This window comes from Schistocerca piceifrons, chromosome 4 (assembly GCF_021461385.2).
Source record: "Schistocerca piceifrons isolate TAMUIC-IGC-003096 chromosome 4, iqSchPice1.1, whole genome shotgun sequence".
Lineage (NCBI taxonomy): Eukaryota > Metazoa > Arthropoda > Insecta > Orthoptera > Acrididae > Schistocerca > Schistocerca piceifrons.
Window position 1 is genome coordinate 369,453,749 of NC_060141.1, and position 23,774 is coordinate 369,477,522.

The window sequence follows — 23,774 nt, forward strand, 5'->3', positions numbered from 1 at the left end:
TGGTTTTATATACGGGCGTACAGTTTCCCGGCACTTTAGAAAACGAAACTCAGGGAAAAAGACACGTTTTGGAAATATCTTTGATGTGCAGCAACATGTACGGTGCGTATTTTCATATTACGGAAGTATACAATGGAATTCCACCAAACACCGCATGTTACTTACCGAATCATTGAAACAGAGATTTCGATGCGTTTTTGTAAGCCGTTCGTAGCTCATGTCACGTGATCTCGCCAGCCGATGACGCGTGTATTCAGAGCATAGGGCACGTGATGTAATCAGCCAACAGCAACATCACTGTTAATTAACACGAACACACAAACAAGGAAAGGTAATAGTTTAAATTAATATACATAGTGTTGCTACAAGAAAAGCAAAGCTTTCACATATAATATTGATCTCAAGCTGCAAATAGGGAATCTAAGCTTTCGCATACACTGTTGATCTTTTTGCGCGTGTTACACTTTAAGATATATCACACAAATGCGCCAGTAAAGTTTTTAATAATGACATAAATGTCTGATCTTCAGGGTTCGAAATTTTTCTAAATTGCTCGTCATCAAAGAGTTGATTTTTAAATGAGAGTCAAACGCTCTGTGATTTAATAATGCCTCTGCGGAAAATGTTAACAAAAGTCAAATTTCTTCAGCAAACAGGCAAAAATAATTTAATTGCTGCGTAAGGTGATTAATGCTTGACTGTCAGAAAGGCGGAAACAAAATCAAATCTGAAACAAATGACATATTTCAGCCTTCCGTAATTATAAGAATGTGTTTTAATTCACTTGATAGCTCCCGGCCACAGATATCCGTTTTGTTTTCATTTGACGTGACAGTAAACGAAGGGGAAACAACAAAATCACTAAATGTAAACACGGGTCACGTGGAGACTACCCAGTATCACTCAGACTGCTCTACGCATCAGCCCCGGATCTACGACATTTGCGAACCGAGTCATTACTAAAAAGAATCGAATTTTCAAAATATGTTCATCTTGTAGCGCACATCTTTCTGAAAAGTCTGAAGCATAAAACGCACGTATTCGAGGAAATGTAAGACATATTATTTGGTCTTAACTATGCCAAAGTGCAGTGCCGCGCCTCTTCATAAAGCATTTTTGTATCGCACTTCCAAACTCTATTCAGGAGAGTGGAAATTGAAATGTCCTGTGGTGCCTTTCCTGCTCCCAGTCGGCTGGTTTGACAGCCTGCCCCTCTTAAGAAAAATCTCGCAATTAATAGCGGATGGGATTATTTGTAATCGAGAGAAGAAGAACTCTTCAGAAAATCTGAACTCTTTATTGCCTATTAGTTAATAACGTGCTGTTTTGTGTGACATAAAATTAAATATAGGATATATAAAACCAATACTGACAAGAGATAAACAAGAAATTACACATTTCTTCAAACCTTAGCTCCTAGCATTTCTTTCTCTCTAATCTTTCTACAGCTTTACATGGCGTGCTTTCCTTTCTGCGAAAGAATCTATTACCTCATCATAGTTCGTCAAACGTTTTGCCACATGAAAAATCGAAATGTCGTTATCTAATACTGAAAAAGCTGTTAATACGAATAATATCCAAGACTGGTGTGGTTTCTCGATCTGATGACGTCTATTTTGTCACTGTCTGCTAGATAAAACAAAATAGGCCTTTCTGATATGGCAGCAATTTTGTAACACACCAAATAAAAAAGGCTGTTTTGGCACAAATGGCCATTTTTATAACACGACAGAATATAATCCACGAAGTACCAATATCAAATGCCTATTAGGTCTACTACAAGCAAAAAGCTTTATGTTAGGAAATTGTTTCACATTTCATTCATACGCACCAGCTTCTCAAGCATGAGATCGAAAAGTAGTATCACAAAATTTTTATATAAATTTGGAATCGTCTTATTTGTGGTGTCACTGCCAGACACCACACTTGCTAGGTGGTAGCCTTTAAATCGGCCGCGGTCCGGTAGTATATGTCGAACCCGCGTGTCGCCACTATCAGTGATTGTAGACCGAGCGCCGCCACACGGCAGGTCTAGAGAGACTTCCTAGCACTCGCCCAGATGTACAGACGACTTTGCTAGCGATGGTTCACTGACAAAATACGCTCTCATTTGCCGAGACGATAGTTAGCATAGCCTTCAGCTACGTCATTTGCTACGACCTAGCAAGGCGCCATTATCAGTTGCTATTGATATTGTAAATAATGTACAGACAAGAGCTACGTTCAACATTTATGGATTAAAGTTAAGTATTCCACCATCTGCGTCCGTTTTTCTAAGTTCTAATTTCCTTGTCCTGTTCCAGACCTCACGCCAGCCTGCGTGAGCTAAAACGCGTGCCTTTCGGCTTCCTCTAAATTTAATGGGTTGGTCTCCTGCCAATCCACAACATTATTCTTCCATAATTTGTGTGATGTCCGTGTTTCTTCTCCTTCCTCGTTCTAACAAACAATCTCGTCATCACCAATTCTATAGCTGCCACTGTCAAAATTTGTTCGCCGATTAACTTCACTAACACTGTCAGAATCACAGGTTTAGAACTTACACGCGGCTGCTAGCTGGGGACTGTACAACTGGTCCTTACTAGTGTAGCTATCTGGCCAAAAATTTTCTGTGAAAATTTCTTTTCCTTGGATACGCTAAGAAGATAATACGTAATCTTTCTCACCTGTTATGCCTGTCAGTCTTCCATTCTGGTAGTCTGAATCTATGGGTTTCGCTAGTAATTATAACAATGCTGATCATTCGCAAACCCAATCAACCACATAATCAGACTGCGATTGACATTCAACCTTTCGGCTTTACTCCCTCAGCTCGTATAGCCCCGTCTCCTTTTGTCTGCGGAAAGTTCATTTCTAGATGCGGCGAGGATTCTCCGGACAGAGACATCACGTACACTATGCATGCATTCAAAAGTCAACTTATGATTCATTCAGAAATCAACTTAAAATGTGTTCAAAAACCAACAGGGATCTGTTTCAAAATCATATGAATAATCGATAGACACGCGTGCGCTGGATGCTAGGCGCTTTGTGAAACAAGTTTTTTTCCTCAAGAATATGAATTTGGCGCCCCCCTTTTCCCGGTAGTATCTAACTGCTTGCTGCGACTCCTTGCACAGCCACATTCCTGTAGCCAGAAGCGGGAGAATCTACTACTCAAACGTGACAACTGCGCTTGCGCAAGGGTCCGCGAGTAACTGCTAAAACAAATCAAATGTAAACAGTTGCGACTTCACGCTTATTGGAGGCAATTTGTTGTTATGAAGCACTGCATAGTCTTCCTAAAGCCTTTCACACATTTTCAATTGGCAGACGCTTACATGAGCACTGTGTGTCATTGTTTTATATGGCACATTTCCTTTGCAATTTAAGTTATTTTCGTTTTTTCTCTCGTTTATGTTTTATTGTTGAAGAATTATTCTGCAGTAGCGGTGTACAGTAATATTCTTTGTTAGAGTATCGGTTGTTACCAGTCAAAATTACAAAAATTTAACTGAAAACTAAAACAATGAAAAATTCCCAGAATTCTAAAAATATCCCGGGTTTTTCCCGGTTTTCTCCCGGAAGAAAAAATTCACGGGTTTTTCCTGGATCTCCCGGTTGTCCCGGGTCGTATACACCCTGGTGTATGGCTTTGGCCCATCGTATTGCATATGCAGCAGCAACTTTAGGAGCAGCTGGCGCCATAGTAACAACGGACTGTTACAAGTCGGCTATTGCAAGGATAGCTCCGAGCCAGACGTCCTGTATCGTGTATTCCACTGACCCCAAACCACCGACATTTGCAACTTCAGTGGTGTCAAGCGAAAGCTTATTAGAGGGCACGGTGGAGGTCTGTTGTGTTTTCTGTTTAAAGCTGGTTCTGCCTCGATGCCAGTGATGGCTGTGTGTTGGTTACAAGGGGGGCCGGTTGAGGGCCTTGCAAGCAACCTGCCTGCCTGTTTTCTAACAGGATAACACTCGCCCATATACCGCTGTTGTAATTCAACATCCTCTACGGAGTGTCTACATGCTGCCTTGGCCTGCTCGATCACCAGATCTGTCTGCAATCTAGTACATATGCGACATAATCGGACAACTCCAGTGTCATCCACAACCAGCGGTGACCGTTGTTGTATTGACCAAACAAGTGTAAAAAGCATTGAACTCCATCCCACAAACTGACATCCGGCACCTGCACAACACAAAGCATGCACGTATATAGTCTTGAATTCAACATTTTGATGGTTACACCGTATACAATGTACCAGCATTTTACATTTGCAATGAATTTTTAACGCTTACTTTAACCTGTGACTTTGCGGTGTTATTCATATTTGTTACCTAGACAAATATATTCCCGAAATTTCATGACTCTACATTAATTATTTTTAGTACTTTGATTTTTTTTCGTTGGTGTATTTGACAATAGCTGATAGAAAATTAGTCAATACGATCTCGCTAACTCAGAGACATTTATACCTTGTTATGAGTGCCGAATTTTCAGCGTAATCAAACTTTTTTTGATGCGGTTCCAGGCATATATGATATGTACAAACGGATCAGGACAGGGTTCAGGACAGATCCTTGTGGTAGCCCATTGTTTAGCTTCATCTGAGCTCATCTTTTTGCTGATCAGTACTTGGGAAAGATAAATAGGTTCACGTTAAAAGCTAAAGAAAGCACGAGTCAGCAGTGTATAAAGGTGGAGAAACGAACTACCCACATAAAGCAAGATTAGGGATGCGTTTCCTGCATCTCAGAAATGAACTGCAACGCTTTGCGACGACACAAAAGCCAAAAGAGGAACAATCACAGGTAAGATGAGTTGAAATTAAAACGCTCGGGAGTCGTTATAGCGAAGAAGATTGAAGTAATTCTTCAGTTGCTCCCGGCGTATTTGTTGCGCGAACAGTCCACGGGTATACTGCCGGTTCATAGTGTCCAATGGGCACACTATGAACCGGCAGTATACCAGTGGATTGTTCGAGCAAGACTGAAGTAGTTCTACAAAAACGCAAATGGAGTTTGCGACATCACCCTTCGAGTTGTGAGAGGAAAAGTGCGCCGCGCGGAGCATATAGCGAGGTGTCGGCCTAGTCTCCACAAGTGAAACAAAGGAAATGTTGTGTTAAGTTAATCGGGAACATTTAGGGCACAAGAGGATTTCCAGACTGGTGAGTAGACCAACCTGACACTGCAACTCAGTCAAGAGAACTCCGAAAGCAGCAAAGCACAGCACAAAGTCTCGCACCAAGAGGGCGATAAAGCTGTCTGGAGAAGCCGCTACTGGAGCACCCCGCCTGGAGTACGAGGGCTCTCCTGGAGGCGACACGGCACAGGCAGCTGCTACTTCATAAGGGCAATCACCTCGCCCGCAAAACACAAACAGGCAACTAACGACGTACTTCGCACGAGATGCGATCACAGCAGCATGGTGGGACGACAAATGTGTGGAATTCGTAACGGAGGAGATAACAAGACACTTTAAAAGTACGTCAAAAATATATCAAAATACGCAGATCCCCGCAACGTCTGCATTTCAGACCAGTATGTGTGTCGCCGTTCTGGGAGCCGCTACTCACTTTTGTGTTGGATACCTCGCCAACAAATGTACTAGGGGGTATCCAAAACAAACCGCACAAATTTTTTGGTGGGCGGAACTTATGTAGTAAAGTGTTTTGACGCTTGGAGCGCACAGAGCGAACATTCCAGTGAGTAAGGCGAGTGCCGACGCCGAAGATCAGGACTTGTTTCGGCAGAATTTATAGTGACAACAGTTCTCTGTGACTGTCCTTTTTGCAATCGCTAATTTTTGTGAACAGTGTGCTGAGGTGAAATTCTGCCTTTTGTTCGGAAAAAGCGCAACAGAAACTCTTGAAATGTTAAAAACGGCGTACACGGACGATGCAACGGGAAAACTCAACTGTTTGAGTAGTTTTCACGTTTCAAAAATGGTGAAATGTCAGCTGATGACAAACCTCGTCCTGGTTGTCGTCTAACGAGCCCGAACACATGAAATTGTTGTAAACATTTTCCTGGAGACATACGAGTCATCTTTATCTTCGATAAGTATAGGAGCTGAAGTAACGAATTAAAATTTGTGCCACGGCCAGGACTTCGAACCCGGGTCTCTTGTTTACTAGGCAGATGTACTAACCACACCACCACCGTGCTATCATCAACGAAGATCGACGACGGACCACTGAAGAAATTGTGGAGCTGTCAGGAATGACTTGGAGTTCACGGCAACGAATTTTACCTCAAGGTTTGGGGGTGAAAAGAGTGGCTGCCAAATTCGTGCCAAGACTGGTGAACAAAAAGAAACGCCTTTGGAAGCACGCTGAGTTTTGAAAGGAAAGTTCCAAAATGATCCAAACCTTTTTTTTCCAAAAGTTATAACAGACGACGAAACTTGTTGGTACGCTTACTATCCTGAATCAAAACAATGCCGAGCCAGTAGAAAACTTCCAAGTTTGTCTCGCTCATCAGGTGAAATCAAACATTAAAACAATGCTGATTTGCTGTGTTTCTTTCTCGATGTGAAAGAAGTCGTATATTCAGAGTTTGCTGCGCATGGATAGACAGTTAACCAGGCTTTCTACTTGGATAATCTCAGAAGTTTGCACAACAGTGTGGAGCGGAAGCGGCGTGATTTGTGGCAGTCGGACGACAGCTTTTTCCATCGCGACAATGCCCCTGCTCACACAGCTCTGTCTTACCACAGATCTTGACCAAAAGTGGTATGACCCTGTTTCTCACCCCCCCCCCCCCCCCCCAATACTCTCCCGACCTTACCCCGTACGACTTTTGTTTTCTAGAATGAAAAGACACATGAAACGAAAGTGTTCTGCTGATGTTCCTGTGGTGAAGAAAAAAAGGACGGAGGAGCTGTCAAGAATAATAAAAGATGAATTTAAACGATGTATCGAAAAATGGAATAAAAGATTAGACAAGTGTATTAGTGCAAGTGAAGCATATTTTGAAGGGAATTGAAAGTTCGTGCTTAAAATATGAATAAATAAGTTAAAAAATAAGTTCTGTTTCTTTGGGTAATCTCTCGTATCCATGTAAAGAACTTTCGAAACATCTCGTCGCCGACACTTGTTCTACCTCACAACTACAAAAGCTGTTTTTCTTGATGACGATAAAGCAACAGCGAGTCGATGAAGTGTTCCAGAATTTACATATACAGGGTTATTCGTTACCTCCAGGGATTCAAAAGACGACTGCGTGAAAGCTACAAGATATATGGAAAATAAACATACTGTATTACCAATGGATAGAGCATCTCTCAGTTTTTAACTCATGCGACGTGGCAAACTTGAGTACGTGCCTACTATTCACCGAAGTCGCTGCTGCTGCTGTTGTTGTTGCTGTTGCTACTGATAACAGCTGCTGCTGTCGCCGACGCGACAGCAGGCCACTTTGGAATTCTGTTCACTGGGTTGCCTATTGCAGAGGGCGAACTTATTCGATGCGCCAATACGGGGCGGATGCTGTGGGTACATGTTCGAACACGCCTGTCCCCAACTGGTGCACTCTGCAAATCGGTCGCTCCACGTACTATGAATCGAAACTGAGAGATGCTGTGTTTACTGATATCATTTCTTTATGTCTTGTAGTTCTCACGTCGCCATCTTCTGAAATCCCTGTATAGTATATTGTAAACTGACCTTGAAACTACATAAAACTGCTGAACAAAGTATTAATCTGTTAATGAGCATAATCATTCGCTTTGGAGTGCTGCAGAACTGGTACCAAGAAGTCACGACAGCACGTGCTATTCATTTGCATGGAATGAGCACAGTGAGACACGGGTCGACGCGGAGACATGGCAGTAAGGAGCTATCGAGTTTGGATGTGCCCATGACTACACAATGAATGCTGATGCCGATTCGCTGTTGTATCAACGCAGACTCTCCACCGTTTCTATAAGTTATGGTATATCACCCGAAGCTGTAACATGGAATAAAAACTGTGGTCATAAGAGTATTTCCGAAATCGTTTGACACAGTGCCCTAATGGGAATTGTTAACAAGGTTACGTGCGTACGGTGTAAGTTCCCAGATATGTGAGTGACTAAGATTTCTTAAGCAATCGACCCAGTCCGTTATCCTCGATTGTGTATGTTCAACGGAGAAGACAAGGATATCTTCAGGAGTAGGTTTGACAGGACCGGTATTATTCTCTGCATCCATTAAGTGACGTGAAGAACAGGGCGAGCAGCAATCTGCGGTTGTTTGCTGACGATGCTGTGGAGTATGGGAAGGTGTCTTCGTTGAGTGAGTGTATGAGGATACAAGATGACTTAGACAAATGATGAATGGCAGTTAGCAAAAACGTAAGTTACCGCAGCTGAATAGTAAGAACAATCCTGTGCCGTTCGTATACAGAATAGCAGTGTGCTATTTGACACAGTCAGGTCAATTAAATATTAGGACTTGACTCTGCAAATCGATACGAAATGGAGCGAGCATGTAAGGATTGTAGTAGGGAAGGCGAATGGTCGACCTCGGTTTATTGAGAGGATTTTGGGAAAGTGTGGTCCATCTGTAAAGGAGACCACATGTAGAACGCTAGTGTGACCTATTCTTGAATATTGCTTCAGTGTTTGAGATCCACATCAGGTCGGATTAATGAAAGACATCGAAGCAATTCAAAGGCATGCTGCTAGATTTGTTACCGGTGGGTTCTATCAACACACAGGTATTACGGAGATGCTTCGAAAACTCACTTGGAAATCCCTGGAGGGAAGACGACGCTCTTTTCGCGAGACCTACTGCGGAAATTTAAAAAAACGGCCGACTGTAGATAGATACTACAGCCGCCAACATACATTTCACATAAGGAGCGCAAACATAAATAACAGAAATTAGGACTCACAAGGAGGTACATGACAGTCATTTTTCTCTCGCTATAATTGGGAGTGAAACAGGAAGGGAAATTAGTATTATTATTTCTTTCCTTTCTCAGACGTTATGTCTGGTTAAAAATGGAAAGTGACGCGGACCTTGATCACGCGTAACTTCCTTTTAACTGTACGGTATATATGACATTGCATTTAGGAACTTTCGGGTAATTGAACATGTATCAATAATTACAGATTTCTGTAGTTGTATATATACGTTTGGATGTAGCTGTATTGCGTTGATGTACTGGTGGATATTGTGTGGTATGACTCCTGTAGATGATAGTATAATTGGTATAATGTCAACTTTATCCTGATGCCACATGTCCTTGACTTCCTCAGCCAGTTGGATGTATTTTTCAATTTTTTCCTCCTGTTTTCTTCTGTATATTTGCTGTATTGGGTATGGATATTTCGATTAGTTGTGTTAATTTCTTCTTTTTATTGGTGAGTATGATGCCAGGTTTGTTATGTGTTCTTTTATCTGTTATAATGGTTCTGTTCCAGTATAATTCCTATTCATCATTCTCCAGTACATTTTGTGATGCATACTTGTATGTGGGAACGTGTTGTTTTATTAGTTTATGTTGTATGGCACGTAGTTGATGTATTATTTTTGCTACATTGTTATGTCTTCTGGTGTATTCTGTATTTGCTAGTATTGTACATCCGCTTGTGATGTAATCTACTGTTTCTATTTGTTGTTTGCAAAGTCTGCATTTATCTGTTGTGGTATTGGGATCTTTAATAATATGCTTGCTGTAATATCTGGTGTTTATTGTTTGATGCTGTATTGCAATCATGAATCCTTCCGTCTCACTGTATATATTGCCTTTTCTTAGCCATGTGTTGGGTGCGTCTTGATAGATATGTGGCTGTGTTAGATGATACGGGTGCTTGCCATGTAGTGTTTTCTTTTTCCAATTTACTTTCTTTGTATCTGTTGATGTTATGTTTATTATTATTATTATTATTATTATTATTAATAGTAGTAGTAGTAGTAGTAGTATAACGTACCTTCCGCCACGTACCATTCGGTGGCTTGCGTAGCATTTCTGTAGACGTAGAAACTGATTGGGACCAGAGACAAATCCCACGAATTGTCAACGACAGTCGGTTTCAAAGACGACAGGAATTGCTGCAGTCAATGAATGTATGTCTATCTCAAACAGTTTACGAATCAATATTGCGAAAGGAATTGCATGCACTGTACTTTTGGAATCGGGTATCTCGCAGAAGGTCATTACTCACAGCGGCACATGATGCTGCACGTCTTCAGTGAGCAAAAAAAAAGAACGTAGAGTGTGGTGTCACCGTCAGACACCACACTTGCTAGGTGGTAGCTTAAATCGGCCGCGGTCCATTTAGTACATGTCGGACCCGCGTGTCGCCACTGTGTGATCGCAGACCGAGCGCCACCACAAGGCAGGTCTCGAGATACGGACGAGCACTCGCCCCAGTTGTACGGACGACATTGCTAGCGACAATACGGACGAAGCCTTCCTCTCATTTGCCGAGAGTCAGTCAGAATAGCCTTCTGCTAAGTCCATGGCTACGACCTAGCAAGGCGCCAATTGTAACAGTGCATGTATCTTACGAGTCGCATTTGTATAGTCAAGAGAGATTTATCACAAGGAGTCATTAAAGTATAAAGCAGCTACGTACTTTTCTTGCTACCATTCAATAGTTATCCTGTTCCAGACTTGACGCCAGTCGGCGTGTGTGTACGCGTGCCTTTCTTTCGGCTACTTCAGTGTGGCGTAACAGTCTTGTTACGTCACAACATAGAGTGTAGTTGAAAAGAGGTCCGACGAGTCGTGATTTGACCTCTTTTCGGATTATGCAACGTTTCGATTACACCGACGGCCCCATGTGCGGAAAGTGCAGTTCGGGCCAGATAGGGGTCTATATTTTGGTGGTATTTCCTCATCCCCCCCCCCCCCTCCCTACAGAAAGCTACTAGGTCCAAGACATGTCTGTGTTTGTCTAGTGCGGGAAGGCAGTCAGTTTCGTGCGTGATACACATCTTGTCCGCACGACTAACAGGTAGTTAAAATTGTAATTTCCAATTTCTTGATACGTATTTTTTGTGTGCTTCCAAGTGTGAAAATATATAGTACAATTTCCAGTATCATCATGCAGCGAATCACGCTTATTGAATGTTTAGAAATCATTTAAAAAGTTTACCAAAGCGACAACTCAGTTGTGGATGCTCATCATCCGTTCGCCAGAGAATTGGGTCGGCATCACAGTTTCTCTGTTCAGGCTACACGCCACACTGTGGCAAGTTAGAGCGATATTTCACTCTACACGACCACAAGCCACCAAGAAGAGATGCAGCAGTTGTGGCCACTATTGAGGAAGAACCGAATGTGTCAGTTTCAAGACAATCTCAACGGTTGCGGTTATCTGAGACATCGGCTTGGCGAATAACCACAACCGATCACAGATTACGTTGTGAGTTCGTTGATTGGAAGCTGTGCCTCAGACGAGGCGCGTTTTCATCTTACGTGACTTCGTCAATGTGCAAAATTGTAGGTACTGGAGCGAGAACGACTTACAAGTGATCCATTAGGTGCCACTGCATTCAGAAAAACTCACTGTTGTGCGGTTTTTGCCGTGGCGGCGCATTGGACCTTACTTCTTTCAAGATGGGAGAAGGAAAGTTATTGTCACTGGCAACAGCTACAGATCTATGTTACAATCGTCAATGGCAACACCTACAGATCTATGTTACACGAATCTGTGGCCAGAACTTGCGACCAAAGATACTGGAAACATATGGTTCCAGCAGGATGGCGCAACGTGCTGCACTGCTGATGCTACGCTCGATTTGCCGAGGGAGAAGTTTGGCGACCGGATCATCTGAAGACGTGGATCTGTGAACTGACCGCCATGGTTGCGTGATTTGACGCCCATAAATTTATTTCTTTGAGGCTACATCACAGACCAGATTTATGCTGACAAGCCACGAAGTTTGGAACATTTGGAGGCGAACATTCGTAAGGGTGTCGCAGACGTAACGCCACTAATGGCGCCTTCGTGGGCGTCAATGTGTTCAAAGCCGTGGTGGACATTTGAATGATATTTTGTTCAGGACATAACTTATGCCTAAACTAAGTAAAACATTTACTCTGAGACACTGAATTTTTTTCAAATTTTACAAAACATCACTCTTAATGAAAGACCCTTTGTGATTATGCTGTGGACAGTCCTGTTTGCCGCGATAATAACTGCCGTGTTCACGGGGCTGTATGCGTACGCTTCTGGTTTGACGAAAAGCCAGGAATCCAATCGCAACTCGACTATACCGCTAAATTACCCGGTTTTAATCCCACAGAAAATTTCTGGGGCTATTTGAAAGAGCGCGTGAATTGTAGCAATCAACGTCCGAGAAATCTGATATCTCTCAGGGATCGAAGCATCAATGAGAGGCATCCACTGAGTATCCCGTACCTGAAGAAACTTGTGGAATTTTTCTCCTCGCTGAACTGAGGCAGTTATCAAGACTAGTGTATGTGTTAGGCGATACTAACGTGATGTCTCGTGAGGCCAATTTGTTTATTTTGTCTGGTGTGCTTACTACGCTGCAAACTTTGTTTCTGGCCAATCTATTTTTATTTTAAATGTGATTTTATATATTATCTGTTTATTGCGATAAAGGTATGCGAAATTTTGTCTTGGAACATTTTAATCCAAAATATTAATTATATAACAAGAGTACAATAATATTTACATTTGTGCAATAGGAATTTATTTTGGATGTGATGGATGTAATTTTGTTGTTACATACGGTCAGATTTTCTCTTAGCAGTTACTGTCTCTTTGAGAAGAAAATTTAGAACAGTTTCCTTATATTCCGCAGGATAGGGAGCTCGTTGCGCAAATCCTCTCTACTTTTAGTTGACATCTTACGTCTGGTGATCGTTGTTTTTTCGCAACGAATGTACTAACAAACATGCACACCTGATTTTCTTTTTCTACGGTGCACGAGTCCAAAATCTCCATCATGAGACAGCTGAGTGGCTATTAAAATGTCGACTTTCGATTATGTAAAATTAGACATGATACGCAGTGGATTGTTGAGTAGGTGAGTCAATGTCTTCCCCCTGGCTGGCACTTTGAACGTATTGAGGACATTGCACAGGTTACGTTCGTGGTCAGATGCAAAGGTGCAGCCTCCAAGCTTGGCTAGCACCTGCATTTATGTTCAAGTATACATTTCTCGCGGTGTTTTCAAGCTTTTGTCCAACCCCTGTATATCGGGAGGTATAAAGCAACAGCCGACACGCTAGGCGCATGTGTGGAAAATTTTCTATTATGAGTATACCATCTCATTTTTAAAGATAGGATCTCTGTAACCATCTCGACGTGGATTTAGCAGACTCCACAGAGTGCTAATTATACTCTTTCAGGCTGTCGTGCTACAGAAATTGGAAAACAGTGTAAAAGGATATGAGACATAGTCCACGTATTCATTACTTTCAACGGAAATTTATGCAATGTCTGCTTAAAGATGAGCCCATTCTAACTGCGAAACGTAGGAAATTATCAGATGCTCTTTCTCGGTGCGTGATCTTGAGCCGATAGTTCTAAGGCCTAATTTCAAGTTCTACACTTCCCAATGTTGGTGATGTATACAGCCAAATCTAATTTATTTTTAAGGTCGGGATATTCAACAGCAACGATAATAATACCTACGAACGGAACTTACGGTTTTGTTCGCCATCACAGAATATCGCTTTCCAGCCCTCGTCACCGCCATTATCTGCCAACCCCAATCGTGGAACGTCAATCTTTTTTCCTCCAATCATTCTCGTCACGTTTAAACGTAATATTTGGAGTCCCTGAAAGCGGACTGGATCACATGATGTATCTTTATATTGTCTTCAGTTCACGACGTTGAATTCCCACGAAGGCAAATTAATACACTAGTTTCTCGTTATGATGTTCCTGCAGCACTCAACGCTCTACATTTAAACACCTTAACACGAAATAAATACTGATTCTAGCTTCACTATGCAATTTAATGCGGGAAACGTAAGAGCGAACAGCGTCAAGAATATAATGAGGCACAATCGATTAATTAGTCCGCAGCTCGTGGTCTAGTGTGTGGCGTTGCTGACTCTGGATCACGTGGTCCCGGGTACGATTCCCAACGTAGTTGGGGATTTTCTTTGTCCGGGGACTGGGTGTTTGTGTTGTCCTCATAATTTCACCGTCATTCGTGAAAGTGGCTAGATTGGGCTGTGTAAAGATTAGCACTTTGTATGGGCGCTGATGACCACGCAGTTGAGCGCCCCACAAACCAAATATCATCGATTAATTACAAGAAGGCCTATAAAATTTATCAAGACCACAATTCTAACAAGGAATTGAAGGTATTGAATTTGTGCACCGCGGAAGTGCTAGAAACCGACTTCCGATATAATTAAGGTTCGCGATTTTTAATTACGATTTTTTTCTCCTTGTGAAAAGGATGCTGATGGCTAGTTCTTGAAAGATTTGTAGCTGGTTCTAAGAAGATCACAGGTAACTTTATCTAATGTCCCCGATGCCGAAAGTGTGTTGAACAAAGCGCTAACAAACGACAAAGAGAACAGAAATTAAACAAAGGCAAGCACGAATATACGCAGATTTAATAGCAAACTACTCCGAATAATGTGAGTAAAAGGACGGTTTCAAGTTGTTTCATCCACAACGAGGGTATTGTGGGGGTGAGTGGTAATGGAGCTAGTCAAGTGTGAGAAAGAATTGACGGAAACATCTTTATTTCGTGTGATTTGCTTTAGAGAAATTACAGGTCGACAGAAGAATATGAATTCCGCTCCGCCCGAATGAACGTCAAATGCGTTGATAGCGGTGAGATCTTGGCGGCAAGTGTCGTGTCGGTAACAGAGCCAAAATGTCATGATTATGTTTTTTCTAATCGCCAGCTTACAAAGCTGGTGCTTTCAATAGTACACATCATCACTAATCATAATGATCTATTTTTCAGCCAGTTCAATTGTGCCGCTGATAAACTGTGTAAACAGGGTAAAATTTCCGAAGGCAGTTTCTTAGGGCGACAGCCAATATAGTCAACAGGCACGCAGCAGTGAACCTATTGTACTTGAACCGTCTCATGGAGCCCTAGGATTTAAGTTTCAGTAGCCTGCCAATGCAGGCAATTTGTGTGTTCTGCGCGATTTTCTACGTTTTTTCCCCCTTATTTGCTTTCTTTTATAGTATTTTGCTCGCTGATTGTGCTAGACATGGTTTGGTTCTTGGCATCATCAATAAATAATTTGGAGATGAGACGACGAAATTTAACACTGTTTGTGTGTTTATTCCCTGTTTTACAGCTGGGACTTTTTACACTGGGACTCCCTAATTCACCAGGGCGCCAATATATTTGTTCAGAAAGAACACAACTGCATAGTGTTTCTTAAAGAACACAAGTTTTGGACCTACTTTAATCGCTCAGCAGCCGGCCGATGTGACCGAGCGGTTCTACGAGCTTCAGTCTAGAACCGCGCGACCGCTACGGTCGCAGGTCCGAATCCTGCCTCGGGCATGGATGTGTGTGATGTCCTTAGGTTAGTTAGGTTTAGGTAGTTCTAAGTTCTACGGGACTGAGACCTCAGATGTTAAGTCCCATAGTGCTCAGAGTCATTTGAACCATTTTTTTTTGCTCAGCAATCTGTTTTTATTCCTATTACTTGAAAGTTTTTTTATCGGTTATCTGTTTACTTTATACAAAATCAATAAAATAAACGAATAATCGACACAAAAGTGGCTAGTAAAAGGGGTAACACAGATTGCTGAGCATTTAAAGTAGTTTCAAAACTTTTCTTCCGTCAGAAATACTTTGCAGTTGTTCTGCAATGATGCTCTTTCTGAGGTCACAATATATTATTTACAATTTGCAAATCAGCAGTGCAAATTATTGTTATATATGGTCGACAGACTCACATCAGAACCTTTTATTGAACTTGAACCGTCTCATGGAGCCCTAGGATTTAAGTTTCAGAAGTGGCTTGATATGCAAATGGGTAGCATATTCGGAAAGTAACAAAATCTTCTCTCTGCAGGTATATCACATATGCATATTTCGGTTCTCTCGCAAGCACAAAGTCGAATAGGATTTGATTAATGGTAAGTGGCATAGGCATTAGAGGCGAGTGATAACGACTAATATTTTGCGAAGCAACGACGTACAACTGGATACTGGCGGTTATTTGCTTTGAAAGTACAATTTTTAGTAATATGGAAATGGTTGGCACTACGATACCGCATATCTGAAGCTCCGTTTAGTGCGGGCAATGTACACAGCAAAGAGATTTGAATATAAAAACTAGGATACTTTAATTTGCATCAGTCATTACTATACAGTTTCTCGTATGTAAACCAACAATCATAATGACAATCAACATCCTAAATGGATAACATCTCATTCTGCCCTATCCTCGCCAAATTCTATCCTATTTTGCTGATATTTTATATACGTATTTGTCATTCTTGTACTATCCGATACTGTTGTTAAAAAAATCTACAAGCAAGAGCGCATAAATGTTTCTTTATTTAATACAACCGGTTTCGATAGAATTTGGTCATCTTCAGGTGTTACAAAAACTTTTTATTGTGAAACATGTTCATTTTAAGTTAGATGTGACGCCAAGTTGTCATGAGGTTAAAAAATAGCATATTATAAAAGGTTTGTCGTAACTAAAATATATAAAAAATAAAACATCTTGCGAACACTAACACTTGAGAGAGTACAATTCTCACAATGGCCAGAACTCATTCGAAAATGACGCAAGTTTATATAAACTGTCTTTCCTACATTCTTAAGGATATAACAGGCAAGTTATAATATGTAATTTATATTTAATTAGAAAAACGTCAACTGTAATCTCACGCAGCTCAACCAGGAAGCCTGACTGGTACATAAACAATTGCTCAATTTTCTTTCAATATTTACCCACACAAAACTAATTCAGCGATGACGAGAAACATGTAGCGCCCTTCCTTCATTCAGGTCTTTTATTAACCACTGAGGACATATGAATACTTCCGTGCTGGGTAAACAAATCGCGCAACTCTTTCTGACCCTCTCTGCACTTCGACTTCGTAACGACTGATTCCGGTTTTGTAACGAGCGCACATTCATGCCTTGAGAGCGACGATCTTCTCACTTGGCCTGCAGTTGAATGACAGGCTCAAAATCAATTAACTTGCAGTTTAAATTATGTAACTATATAAAGTAAAGAGTATTCTGGAAAATGTAAGACCGTATTAATTCTCAACTCAGATAAGAAAGAAATTGTCCAGAGCGAAACTATACGCTATTATCAGTTAACAAGCTAAGGGCAGAACGAATTGCGCAACGAAATTAGAACTAATAATAATAATACACCATCACAATCAGCCGCCCACAATAAGTAACAACAATCATTTGAGTCTTTTTTGTGGTCTTAGCCTTCTATAAGAAACCGATTCGAAAAAGCAGAAAACTATAAACTGCTAATGCTGACGGACGTTTCCAAAACCATCTAAATACCAGTAACTTACAACTTTAAGTTTTCATTCTTCATAGATCGATAGCAGGTGAAAAACCTCTCTTCCTTTCTACTTTCTTTCGCCAGAACCTGAATAGCGACACTAACTCTTGAAATTCCACAAAAATATATCGGAAATCAAGTACCAGCAATAAAATTTCGAAATAACAGTACAAAAATGTTTACATATTTAAGCACAGAAAATTCATTTCTCAAGACGACGACGATTAACACTACGAGACCGGAGGGGAAAAAAAAAAAACTGCGGCGAACCTAATCACAAAGAAATTGGGGAGTTAGGGTATAATAATAATAATAATGCAACGATAACGCTCTCTTCTTCACAGAGTGAGCCATGATGTAGGCTACTATCCCAGCCAACTATCCTCTGATAAGCAACATTGTGAGGAAACCAAATTTAAAATGAAAACAGTTTCTGACACACTTTTGTAATCAGGATAACCCTACTTCCGTCAAGAAAACAGACGTTCAAATTCTGACGAGAAAATTATATACGTTTCACCAAAATGCTACCAAAAGGACGCGGAGGTAAGAAAAGAATGGACATGACAACCAGTAGGCCTAATGGTAACCATTATTATGGAAGGCCAATCACTGCACAGTATGTATCACAAGCTCTAGGTGAAGAGATTGACTCAAAGTTTAAAAATGTGTTTCGAACTACCCCACTCGGATCATTAGCGCTGTTGGACAAGTACTACATTGCAATTAATTCAACTTGCTCCTTTTACTTTAGATCTAATTATGTTAGTCCTTTGGAGTAGTTCTCTTTAAATATTCTACTGCATAAATATGCTTTCCACGAAATTCTGAATAAAAACCTTACCCTTACGCGAAGATAAAGACACTATCATCCACAAACCAATACAGTGCTTACCGAACACACATCATCTAAAATTATTTTAAGTTATACAGTAACACGATAACATTACACTGGCTAATCATGAATTATATCAGTTGTTGCGGTCTCTCTACATTTTAAAGTATTTAAGGTATGCCAAATCAGAACCATCGATTCTGGAATGGAAGTACAGAAATGCAGCTAGGGCACCTTCTAATCTCAGTACTAATTTTGGGACACATACATTTATAACACGTGGCTGACAGTTACAATACAAAATGAAATAACATCACGGGGCCTTCATTACAGCTGACTAGCACTTAATAATCGCACTGCAGAGCAACCTGTAACTAAGTTCCTCATTATGTGACAGCGATCTGTAACAGTGCGCAAACTTTCACGTCTCCATGTGCAAGACGACATACATGTGAGTATAAATGACTGAAATAAGATCACATTCCAATGACACAGAAAATAAGCACACATCTGGAAACAAGGCTCCTAGGTTAAAAGGTGATTTTGTATGACTATTACTCTGCTCACCACTATGTTCCGTGAAAATGTTAGATCCTTGCTGTCGACCATCCTTCTGAGTTCTTGGTTTGCTTCTAATAGTATTTCTAACATTGAGATTGCTTCCCGATACGACGCGTTCCTTAGCTTGCTGAGCGCCCATGATTCGATACCATTCCCCAGTCGGCCTCAGCCTATACGCGCCGAGACGTACTGAAGAAGGTTTTACACTATTTCATCCATACATATTACTTCTTACACTTCTGTCCTCACTAAGCAGTCACACACAACAATACTTAACACTATTTCTCTCACAGTTCCTTCACAGTGTTCAGTTTACTACAGTGTCACCAACATAGCCGCTACCTCAATCCGCCATATTTGACATATCAACGTCGATTATTTAGTTTCGGCAGTAAACGAACGGAGCAGCACCGTACGTAAGCGTAAGTGCCAAAGATGACAGCTGATGAAACATCTGAATGGTTATGGACACAGTATGTGACTACATTTTCCAATCAATTGACAGATAACTGAATCATCTGACAAACACAGCTGGAGAGGGTGTGGTCTGATGACCTAACGGCATTATTACACGGATATTTATGATGGCCGTTAAGTGCGTACACCGATGGAAGTTGAGTAATGTGGAATGGCAACTGAGACTACTGACTGAATTTAAGAAATGGGTATTTAGTATTTACAGTGCAATACAGCGTCAGCCGTTATCGTATTGTTACTGTTTTTAGCCAATAGAATTTGAGTACTACCAATCGATAGGCAACTTATGTCATTCATGTCACTTCTTAGGTATAACAAGCAAACAACAGTTATTTTTTTCATTTTTCTATATGCCCGAGTACTTTAGTTTTAGCCATAACGAAGTCAAGTTGCTAAGATCAGAATTATTAATTCTACAGACCACAAGCCTTGCGACAAATCACAAAAATGACGAAAAAAAAGAAGTCAGTTCAGACTATAAAGGAAGAATATCTAAATGTTTGAATGTTCTTTCTACAATGCCTTAAACGTAGAACGGATTTAATGATTATCGTTATTTAAATGACGAAAATAATGGTTGATTTTTAAAGAGTTTTTCAACATGCAATTATATACTGTATAAAGTTCTTCCGCGCATTTCAAGCGGGTTTTTCAGATATCGCTACTCACTGTAACCCTTTGCTTCACCGCCTTCTAGTAAAAGAATAATAGAAAGATTCTCTCTGACCTGCAGGAGGCGCGTAGTTGGGACGCCGGACTTAACAGCTAAACACTAAACAGGTTGTGTTGGTGTCGTGTTCGAATGTGTTGGAGATAAACGTATGCGGTGTTTGTCTTAAGGGAGGAGTAACACTACCATAAACTCAGAACAGTTTACTCAATATGGCTGAAAAGATAGAAGATCTTAATTTGCCGAATGCAGTTGTAGCCAGAATTGTTAAAGACTGTTTGCCTGGTGGTATAAATGTGTCGAAAGAATCTAGAACTGCAATTGCAAAAGCAGCTTCAGTGTTTGTACTGTACATAACATCAGCAGCAAACATGATAGCAATGAAAAATAACAAGAAAACGATTAGTGGCAGTGATGTTATAAATGCTATGCATGATACAGAATTCGTTGACTTCATAGAACCTTTAGAAGAAGCTTTGGAAAGTGAGTATATAACCTGTGGATACATACATCGTCTTTAAATTCTTGAAACTTACACCTTTTAAAAGGTTGAAATTTACGCGACGTTGTTCAAACGGAATAGAAATTTATCAATACCTGTTTCAGATTTCAAGAAATTCCAGAAGGAAAAGAAAGATGCAACCGCGAAACGTAAACAACTGATAATGATGCTGAAAGAAAACGCCGAACAGGGTAGTACAGAAAATGGTACAGAAAAGGAAGTGATGGAAATTGATGAGGAGGATGATTGAAATTAAAGTTGGTGACTTTGAATTCGTTTTACACATATTGTATATATGTTTTCTATTGTAATCAAACTTTTCCCAATAAAATATAATTTATTACCCATTTGTTAACATTGTTTATATTTCCCGGAGATCTTTTAAAATAGGCTATAATTATTTTTACTTTTCTATACCCATCTTCTCTCTCTCTCTCTCTCTCTCTCTCTCTAAGTAGTCTATAGTCTATTGTTTTCCCTGGTAAATGAATAATTTCAAATCTTTTATAAAGAGTTTGTTAGAAATGTTCTACTAGAGGAACAGTGTCACCTACGACATTATACGTGATGATAAAATTTAGGCTGCCTTGGTTGCAAGTTAATTTGTATATGTAAAATTATGCAATTTTAATGTAGCTTCTTTCTGCTGATACTGTAGAATGCACAGAAAAGTGTCATTATGAACATATTTATGGTATATAACCTTCTGACTGGTATTTGAAGGGACACAAACATAAAAGAAAAGTTTTACATGAAATAGTGCACTTTGGTGTGATGAAACTACATTGTAAATGTGTGTTAGATTAGGCCTAAATGATTCTGTGAGACACTATTGTAAAAATAAGTTTTATTGGTAACCAGATGCATATTATATAATTATTTCACGAATTTTTTAAGTCAGAATGCTTCATGTTCAGGCACATCTTGTATATCTTCAGGTCATAAATATTGTACAAATGCCAAACCAGAAGTGGAAGTAAATATCAACAGAACCTCTCTTCTGACATACTATTTCATGTAGGATACTATTAGTTTATATCTGAATAAAACTCAAGAAGCTAATTTGTACAGTAGTCTTCATAAGTAATTTAATTTTGAAACACGGAGACCATTGCATCCTGAACTAAATTGGCAAAAAATGATTGTTCCCAGATTAAAACGAACATATCTAGTGCCTAGAGAAAGAAAAAGATGAATTACGTTATGGACAGCTATCATGTAAATGGTGTTTTAATAAGGACAAAAAATTGCAACTAAACCAACTAACTTAGTAATTATCAAGAATGGGTCACACAAGTGCTCTCCTCTGTAGATGAGCTACACTTTCCTAAAACTGCCTCAGTAAACTGAAGTTTGCCATTTGCTCTCCCTACTACCATCTGTATTTGCTTTTTCCGTCTCGTGTCATTCTGCAACATTAGGCATAGATATTGACATGACTGTTTCAAAAATGGTTCAAATAGCTCTGAGCACTATGGGACTTAACATCTGAGGTCATCAGTCCCCTAGAACTGAGAACTACTAAAACCTAACTAACCTAAGGAGATTACACATATCCATGCCTGAGGCAGGATTTGAACCTGCGACCGTAGCGGTTCCAGACTGAAGCGCATAGAACCGCTCGGCCACACCGGCTGGTGACCTGACTGTTTCAAGCAGCACAACACTAATATTGTGTTCGAAAGCTGCATGATTGTCCTACTCATTTGCATTAACTTACATTTTGCAACATTCAGAGCATCACATCTTCCTATATGCCAGTGCCATCAGCAAAGAGCTGCAGAGTACTGCTCATAAGATTGTTTATGTATATAGAGAATGTGCTGGCCTATCATGCTTCCCTGGGGCACTCCTGATAATATCCTTGTATAAGTTACAAGAAGGTATAGAATCAAAGTCTAACCATAGCTCTCCAGTTTTAGAGATATACAGCACTCGTGCCAGTCTTAGCAAAGTGTAATGTAAGATTCAAAAGTAGCAAGAAGATTAAGGAAAAAAAGTTGAATATTGAAAAAATCAAAACTACAGTATGAAGTTATTCCGTCACATGTTCGTTTTAAAGTAACTACAAAATGCAACCTAGTGCCACAAATGAAGAACTATGGAGTAAGAATATGGATGAAGCAAGATATAAAGACAAATTACTCCACAAAAATTGAAGAACCGTAAGTGAATGTGCTACAAGAACAAACATCCTTAAAAGTGGTAGTTATTCCTTATCATGGAATACAGTGAAAGGAACTAACAAAAAAACAGATAAAATGCTGGAAAAAACCAAATGCAATGTAAAAAAAGTGATGCAGGACTGACAATGTAATAAACTTGATTCGGGAAAGGAATATTTACAGAAAGAGATAAACAATAGTAATGCACCCACCTCTGTGGCTGAGGTTGCTAATGCACACTTGTGTGGTGGTGCTCTACCCAGGGGATAAGCTGGTTTGAATCCTTGTAGTGGAAGAAAATTTCACTCTCAGTATTTGGTTGGCAACAGGAGGAGAGGTGGTGGTGGTGTAAAGTTCATGATCACCAGACACCAGTGTCTCATGAAGTGAGGGCATGTGACACTGTTGGCGGTGATCTGTGGCGTTAAACTTGGCAGCCTCGTTGGTGCTATTCGTGACAAGTAGGCTATGTGCCTGGCAACGGATCCCATATTCTCTCCCTTCTTTCATCTTCATCACCATACAAATATCTCTCTCTTTCTTTCTCCATCCATACTCTGCAAGCTACTGAGAAGTCCGTGACAGAGAGTATGTACCATTGTAGCAGTTAATTAAGGCTTTTTCCTGTTCCAGTCATGTATAGAGTGTGAGAAGAATACACTGTGTAATTGCCTCTGCATGTGATGTAATTAATCTAATCTTTTCCCCACAATCCCTTTGGGAGCAGTATGTAAGGGGTTGTAGTCAATGCCTAGACTTATTAAAGCAGAGTATTGAAACCTTGTAATCAGAGTTTCTCAGGATAGTTTACGACTGTCTTCAAGAATCTGCCAGTTCTGTTCATTTGACAGATCTTTGACACTCCCCTAGGGTCAAATAAACCTGTGACCACTTGTGTTGCCCTTCACTTGTGTACGTTCAATAGCCCATTAGTCATGTTTGATTTTGGTCCCACAGTATCATAAAGAACATAAAAATTCGGAGCAGCTAAGGAGCAGTGGATGAATGATATATTTGTGGGTGTACAATTGGACATGAGAAATGGAATGACTGGTAAATTGTACAGAAAGATTAAGAAATTAGAATTAAAGATCAGGACAAGATCATCTGCGGTAAGAGATGAACAAGGAG

General features: G+C 40.3%; 2 protein-coding genes across 2 annotated transcripts in view; one reads left to right on the top strand and one right to left on the bottom strand.

Annotated features, from left to right (window-relative positions):
- LOC124795847 (tyrosine-protein kinase Abl) overlaps positions 1 to 19,185 on the bottom strand; it is a 448,464-nt gene extending 429,279 nt beyond the window's left edge. The window contains exon 1 of the mRNA XM_047259929.1: positions 18,836 to 19,185. Within this exon, the coding sequence (XP_047115885.1) occupies positions 18,836 to 18,968 (133 nt within the window). The 5' untranslated portion in view covers positions 18,969 to 19,185. The remainder of the gene's footprint in view (positions 1 to 18,835) is intronic.
- Positions 19,186 to 20,029: 844 nt separating this feature from the next.
- LOC124795493 (DNA polymerase epsilon subunit 3) lies at positions 20,030 to 20,825 on the top strand. Its single transcript, XM_047259540.1, has 2 exons — positions 20,030 to 20,459; positions 20,583 to 20,825. The coding sequence occupies exons 1-2, from the start codon at positions 20,189 to 20,191 to the stop codon at positions 20,726 to 20,728; spliced, it is 417 nt and encodes a 138-aa protein (XP_047115496.1). The 5' UTR covers positions 20,030 to 20,188; the 3' UTR covers positions 20,729 to 20,825.
- Positions 20,826 to 23,774: the final 2,949 nt, after the last annotated feature.